General features: G+C 50.3%; 2 protein-coding genes across 4 annotated transcripts in view; both read left to right on the top strand.

Moving 5' to 3' along the window:
* pogzb (pogo transposable element derived with ZNF domain b) overlaps positions 1-3,065 on the top strand; it is an 11,972-nt gene extending 8,907 nt beyond the window's left edge. For both annotated transcript variants that reach the window (XM_037980580.1, XM_037980579.1), the window contains exon 19: positions 732-3,065. In XM_037980580.1, the coding sequence (XP_037836508.1) occupies positions 732-2,694 (1,963 nt within the window). In that variant the 3' untranslated portion in view covers positions 2,695-3,065. The remainder of the gene's footprint in view (positions 1-731) is intronic.
* A 1,696-nt stretch (positions 3,066-4,761) lies between these two features.
* selenbp1 (selenium binding protein 1) overlaps positions 4,762-6,555 on the top strand; it is an 8,245-nt gene continuing 6,451 nt past the window's right edge. Inside the window, exons 1-4 of one of the 2 annotated variants that reach the window (XM_017403785.3) lie at positions 4,762-4,899; positions 5,558-5,611; positions 5,933-6,045; positions 6,238-6,423. In XM_017403785.3, coding sequence (XP_017259274.1) covers positions 4,896-4,899; positions 5,558-5,611; positions 5,933-6,045; positions 6,238-6,423 — 357 coding nt within the window. In that variant the 5' untranslated portion in view covers positions 4,762-4,895. Of the gene's footprint in view, positions 4,973-5,557; positions 5,612-5,932; positions 6,046-6,237; positions 6,424-6,555 lie in introns of both variants that reach the window. The other variant, XM_037980581.1, reaches the window with a different exon arrangement.

The raw sequence follows: 6,555 nt of genomic DNA, 5'->3' as shown, positions 1-6,555 counted from the left end.
TAAACTTGTTGTTAGTCTTTAATTGAACATAAAGATGTAAAAGTTTCTTCTCTGATCTTATTGTTTGTCCTTAAATCTTCATGCTTTTGTTTGGATACAGTTTGTTTAAAATACTCCTGGTTTCCACTTAAATCCCATAAATTCCTATAACTCCCATGGAATATTTCTAAAATTCCACAGCCTAACTTCCCGTGGAAAGTTTCTGGAACTAGAAAATGAGTCTCTGTCCAACTTTAGTGTCAACATTGCCTGAGACAGAAGAGTCCAGGGGACGGGACCGTTTCTGACCGGTTCTGATCCACTTCTGTCTGCGTCAGTCGGTCTTTAAGATGCTTTGCCAAGTTTCTATTGCTGCTGGATTTTGCAGCTCAGTCTTTTAGGCCTTTCTGACTCGTGGACAGCAGCAGCTCGCTGTCGGCCATGATTGTTCCTGTCAGAGAGTGTCTGCAGCTGCAATTAACATGGTTTTAAATGTCTTTTTTTAAAGCATTGATTCTATTTAAATATGAATTATTTTGTACGTTCAAATGCTTTCAGATGGGGGGGCAGTGAGCTGTGATGCATTAGAAGTTCCTGGGAAAAGTTGACCTCCGAGTGAATTAATTAATTAAAAAGAATTCTCAATCTCTACAATATACTAATTTTTTGTTTTTTATATATTACTCAAGGGAAAACTTATACTTCATCTATCACCCATCCTGTTTTACTTTGATCATGTTGTCTGTCTGCAGCGGAGCCGTCGATGTGGAGGAGGTGGTGGATAACTTGGACGAGGCCATGGCTCCTGTGGAGGACTTGGACTTCTCTGACGACGACACGCTGGATGATCTGGAGGATGTTGAAGAAAATGAAACTGTTAAAGAAGAAGATTTGTGTAATCTGGATTCAGTGTCTCAGTTACTGTCAGAAACAACCGCCCCCGTCCAAACAGCAGCCCAGAGTCCGGCCTCCAAGGAAGACTTCCTGTCAGCCCGTCAGCTGAGGATCATCCTGTTTGCTTTGTGTGAAGGACTCCAGCAGGCCTCAAGGGTCTTTTCAACCAAAACGCCGCTCATCCGGTCCTGGCTGAAGGAGGCCAAGAGGCGTCTGAAGCGAACGGAACAGGAGCAGAGGATCTACGCCGGCGGCTCGGATCAGATGCTGGCCTGGGTTCTGTTCATGCGCGAGCAGCAGCTTCCGATCACAGAGAGTAACCTCTTCAATAAAGCCTCCATGTTGAAGAAGAAGGGGGCGTTTGGCGAGTCTTTCCGGATCTCCTACGACTGGGCGGTGAGCTTCCTGCTGCAGCACCAGCTGGGTGTACGCAGCGCCGGCAGGGTCCCATCTCTGACCCGCCTTCTGCCGTCTTCCCTGGAGACCAAGGTCCGGTCCTTCAGAGACTTTACCCAGAAAGTCTTCCACGTCCACCAGCTGACAGAGAGCTCTGTCGCTGCGATGGACGAGCTGTGTCTCTTTGTAGACTTGAGGTTAGCTCAGGACAAGTCTTGCTGCTCAGAAGCCCTGGAGCTCATCGGATCCTCCCCTTTGATCACAGTTTACCTGACGGTTCTGGCTGACGGTACCATGCTGCCGTCTCTGGCTCTAACGACCAGGCAGCTGCCGGAGAAAGTTCTGCCAGAGTCCGTCTTACTCGAGGTCAGTCCTGAGAGTCTGTCCATTGAGGACATCTTAGATCTCTGGACCAGTAAGGTTTGGCTGAAGCACCTGTCCACTTCAGCTCAGCCCAGTAAATCAATGCTGGTTTTGGACCGGCACCGGGAGCACCTGGGAGATCCGTTTCTGAGCTCCCTCAGTGGATCGTGTAGCCTGCCGGCGGTGATCCCCGGAGGCTGCTCCTTCTGTCTGCAGCCCCTGGAGATCTGTCTGAAGCCTGTTCTGCAGCGCTTCCTGCTGTCCCGCTGGTCCGAGTTCACTGCCAGAAACCCGCCGGAGCTGGAGGAGACAGAACCCGCCCGACTCCAAATTAACGTGACCCAACAGCTCATTGACTGGGTGGTGGAAGCCCTGACCCACCTGAACAAGCTCCCCCAGGTCTGGAAGCAGTCCTTCCACCTGACGGGTCTACTGCCGGCGCCCAGAGGGCTGTCTGAGGAGACTGAGGACAAAACAAGTCAGAAACCAGAGGACATTCAGGCAGACCTCCTTAAGACCCTGACTCAGATGCTCCTGGGTCCTGAAACAACAGAGACTTGTTCACCTGAGCTCCAAGAGCTGGAGGACGAAGAAGGGGACGAACAGGAGACATCTGAGGATCAACAGGACACTAAAGTTGAGAGGATGGAGGTAGAAGAGACAGAGAGAAAAACTGAGGACAGGAAGGAGGTGGAAGGACAGGAAGTGATGGAGACAGAGGACAAGGACAGGGAAGAAAAGGATTTGGACGACCACGAAAAAGAAACTAAAGAAGAAGGACTAAAGTACAAGGAGAAAGAAGGAGAGATGATGGTGAAGGACAGCGAGGACCGCATGAAAGAGGACAGAAAAGAAAAAACTGAGACAAGAGAGGAGGACAGTGAGGAGGAGGGAAAGGAGACAGAGGAGGACAGGAAAGATGTGAGCAAAGAGAGACGAGAGACCAGGATTGTGATAGGAAAAGAAGTGGGAGATGAGTGGAAGATACTGGTGAAGACCCGGACTGAAGGTGCTGCAACTGATGGAGATGAGGAGGACAGGATGGACATTGAAGATGAGTAGGACAGGATGGACAAGAGCTGAAGATGTTCGTTCTGTTCCGATGTTTGGACCTCGTGGTTTACTGGGCCTTCAGGACTGTGGACAGTGTCCACATAAAACCCACTTGTCCTGGTGTGGTTCTGTTTGAGTGGACACTGGACCAGAACCTTGGATGGAACATTGAAATCAGAGCTAAAGAAGCAGCTGTTCCTCTGACGGCTTATTTTTATATAAAAACAGTTTTTGTTGAATCTGAGCTCCATCTAGTGGCTGACTGAGGTTCTGCACCTGCTTCTGGTTGGTTGGACCTGAATCTTGTTTCGTGCAGAGACTGACTGTGATTGGACAGGTACAACTAGAGGCAAAATAAAACCTATTCATGTCGTATCAAATGTTTGTGTTAACATTTTGTTCATAAAACATCAACAGAACCAAACATCACCTGTTTCTGTTGGCCAGAGCAGAACTGGACTGCTTTAAAGAACGTTCTATTTCATTTGTTTTTAATCAGGAACCAGGTCACAGCTCTGGTCCCACACCAGCCAATCAGGGTCCAGCTTTAAATGAATACGAGGGCGGAGCCTCAGCGTCCTTCAGGACAACAAGCTTTGAGATAAAATGAAAGTTTAAGGTTTGAAAATGAAGGTGTAGATGTTTGACCGTTTCAGACGAAGAGATGGTTCAGGCGTGGTCCTCGCCCGACCTGCAGACCAGGCGTGGTCCTCGCCCGACCTGCAGACCTGGCGTGGTCCTCGCCCGACCTGCAGACCAGGCGTGGTCCTCGCCCGACCTGCAGACCTGGCGTGGTCCTCGCCCGACCTGCTGACCAGGCGTGGTCCTCGCCCGACCTGCAGACCAGGCGTGGTCCTCGCCCGACCTGCAGACCTGGCGTGGTCCTCGCCCGACCTGCAGACCAGGCGTGGTCCTCGCCCGACCTGCAGCCCTGGCGTGGTCCTCGCCCGACCTGCTGACCAGGCGTGGTCCTCGCCCGACCTGCAGACCTGGCGTGGTCCTCGCCCAACCTGCTGACCAGGCGTGGTCTTCGCCCGACCTGATGTAGTGCTGTGAGATGTTTCAGAGCTGTTCCTGTGTCGTCCCTCGGGTTTTGACCTCCTGATGGTTCATCCTGAGCAGCTCAGAGACATTTGGACATCATCAGAGTTTATGGGTCTGAGTGGATTCTGGAACCTGCAGAAACTGGGAGAGTCCAGTTTTGGACATGAGCCGATCAGAAAAATAAACAGAATGAGTCCAGAGTGCAGGTGGGGGTGGGGCTTCAGGTGGAGGTTCAGGTTCAGGTGGGGGTACAGGTTCAGGTGGAGGTTCAGGTGGAGGTTTATTCCAACAGTAATGTCCTGCTGTATTAACGTCTAAAGGCAGATTTAAAGACGTTTCAGAGGACAGAACTTGTCTCCTTCAGGACAAAACAAACTTTTTACAAACTCTTGTTTTGATGTTGATGATGTCACACTGAATCCTGGAAGCTGATTGGCTGGCCTACAGGTAAATGAGTGAATGAAGACTCCTCCTCCTCAGATGATGGTGCTTGATGGCGATCTCAGAAATGAAGCAGAACCTGCAGGTTCTGATGTTGGACCTGAGTTCTGATGGGTTTAATCAAACTCTGTTGCCATGGTGATGACCACACCTGTATCTGGAACACTCTGTTTCCCTGAACTCGTGTTGAGTTTTCACCTAACCCGTTTTACTCCGGGTCAACAGTTCTGTGGTTCTGAGGATCAGTCAGAACATGTCAGCAGCAGCAGGCAGGTAAGCGGTGGCCCCTGAGGGCCCCTCCTGTGAAGGAGCAACAGAACCTCCGTCTGAAACTTTGTTTGCTGTTGTTTGTGTCTCATTTCCAATAAAGTTTTATATTTCCTTCAACACCACAGACCCTGCAGCTCCAGCCTCGGGCTCCTTAGGCCCCCAAGGTCCTGGCCCCTGATTGGTTTGGCCCCAAATCTCTGCTGTTAGAGTCGTGGACCCCTGAACTCTCAGGGTCTCTGCAGCCTCAGGGGCCCCTCCCCCCCTGCACTGAACTTTGTTGTCTTAAAAACTCTGCGGAAGTTTAAGGGTTAACATCCTCCCTGCCCCGCCCCTCCTTCTCTGATTGGCTGTTTTCTGACGCACAAATAGAAGCCCCGCCCCTCCGTGCTGCAACAGTGGGTCCAAACTTTCCAGAGTCCAGACGTGCAGGGTCGGATCAGAACCAGAACTCCAGGATGGGTGAGTCTTTCAGAGCAGCTTCAGGTGTTTTTCTCTTGGAGTTTGGTGGGCGGAGCTTCTGACTGACTGACAGGTAAACCTGTCTAATTCTGCGCGCGCGTGGTTATCGTGTTCCTTGTTTGGGGCTCGTAAAGGTGCGGTCTGTCATGTTCTGCCTGATGAAAGACTGAGTTAATCAATAATCAATGACCATCTGTCAGCATGTGGTGCGTTCAAGGACACTTCAAGAATCAGAATCTTTGTGTTTTTGTCCGAACTTTGAAATATAAACGGACTAAAACTGATCGCTTTATTGTTGATTAACAGGGATTTATTGGATAATTTTCTGTTTATTTATTATCATTCTGATGGAAACCAGCAGGATCAAGGCGTGTGTGTGTTAGTTATACAACACTTCCTGTCAGGGTCTTTTCAGGTCACACCAGTGGAACCAGGACAGCCAATCAGCTGACTGACTCCTGGTACAGCAATAACTACTGTTGATATCAGTGTGGCCCCTGGGGGCCACAGCTAATCCTGAGATGATCTGCGTTGAACTGAAGCCTTGTTCTGCTCAGAGTTCTGGTTCTGGTTCTGGACTAACTGCAGCCTCTGACATTGATCCGTTCTCTTCAAGTTGGAGGTGTTTCCTGACCTTTGACCTGGTTCTGTCTTTCAGCCAAATGCTCAGGATGTGGACCGGGGTACCGGACCCCGCTGGACGCCATGAAGGGTGAGTCTGGATGAGACTCAAGCAGGAAAAAGATATTTTATTGATTTAACAAAATAAAACAACTGTCAGTCTGAGTTTAAATCCAGTTCAAACCAGACCCACAAAGTCCAGAACTGAAACAGAGGCCCAGTTCTGGTTCTGGAGACATAAACTTTGGAGTTTTATCAGAACCAGAGAACTGGACCTTGAACTGGGTCACAGATAAGGAACCAGAACAGGAAACAATCAGCTCTGGTCCGATTGGTCCAATCAGAACTCCACACCTGTCCAGGTGTTCTGCAGCTGAAGAACCCTGTTTGATCTTCTGGTTTTCGTCTGAAGGTCCTCGAGAAGAGATCGTCTACCTGCCCTGCGTTTACCGCAGCACCGGTATCCAGAAACCGGACTACCTGGCCACTGTGGACGTGGATCCGAAGTCCCCCACTTATAGCCAGGTAGACCAGAACCTGCACCTGATTCTGGTCTGGGTTCTGTCTCTGTTTCCTGTCTGCTCTCTGCTGCTTCAGATGTCTCTTCCTCCTCTTCTTCCTCTTCATCTCTCAGGTTTTCTTGGTTTTCTCATCAGAATCACTTTTAAGTTCTGTAGGTAAGATTTGATTTGACCTCACCTGGTTCTGGTTCTGCAGGTGATCCACCGCCTGCCCATGCCCAACCTTAACGACGAACTGCACCATTCCGGCTGGAACGCCTGCAGCAGCTGCTTCGGAGACCCGTCCAAAACCCGGAACCGTCTGATCCTGCCGTCCCTGATCTCCTCCAGGGTCTACGTCATCGACGTCGGGACGGATCCCAGAGCTCCGAAGATCCACAAGGTCTGTATGTGTGATCTGTCTCCATGACAACAGGTCGCCTGTGACCTGCTGTCTCTGTGACAACAGGTCGCCTGTGACCTGCTGTCTCCGTGGCAACAGGTCGCCTGTGACCTGCTGTCTCCGTGACAACAG

Source organism: Kryptolebias marmoratus, linkage group LG16, assembly GCF_001649575.2.
Source record: "Kryptolebias marmoratus isolate JLee-2015 linkage group LG16, ASM164957v2, whole genome shotgun sequence".
Classification (NCBI taxonomy): Eukaryota; Metazoa; Chordata; class Actinopteri; order Cyprinodontiformes; family Rivulidae; genus Kryptolebias; species Kryptolebias marmoratus.
Note: the sequence above shows the minus strand (reverse complement) of the source record. Positions and strands in the feature narration are given on the sequence as shown.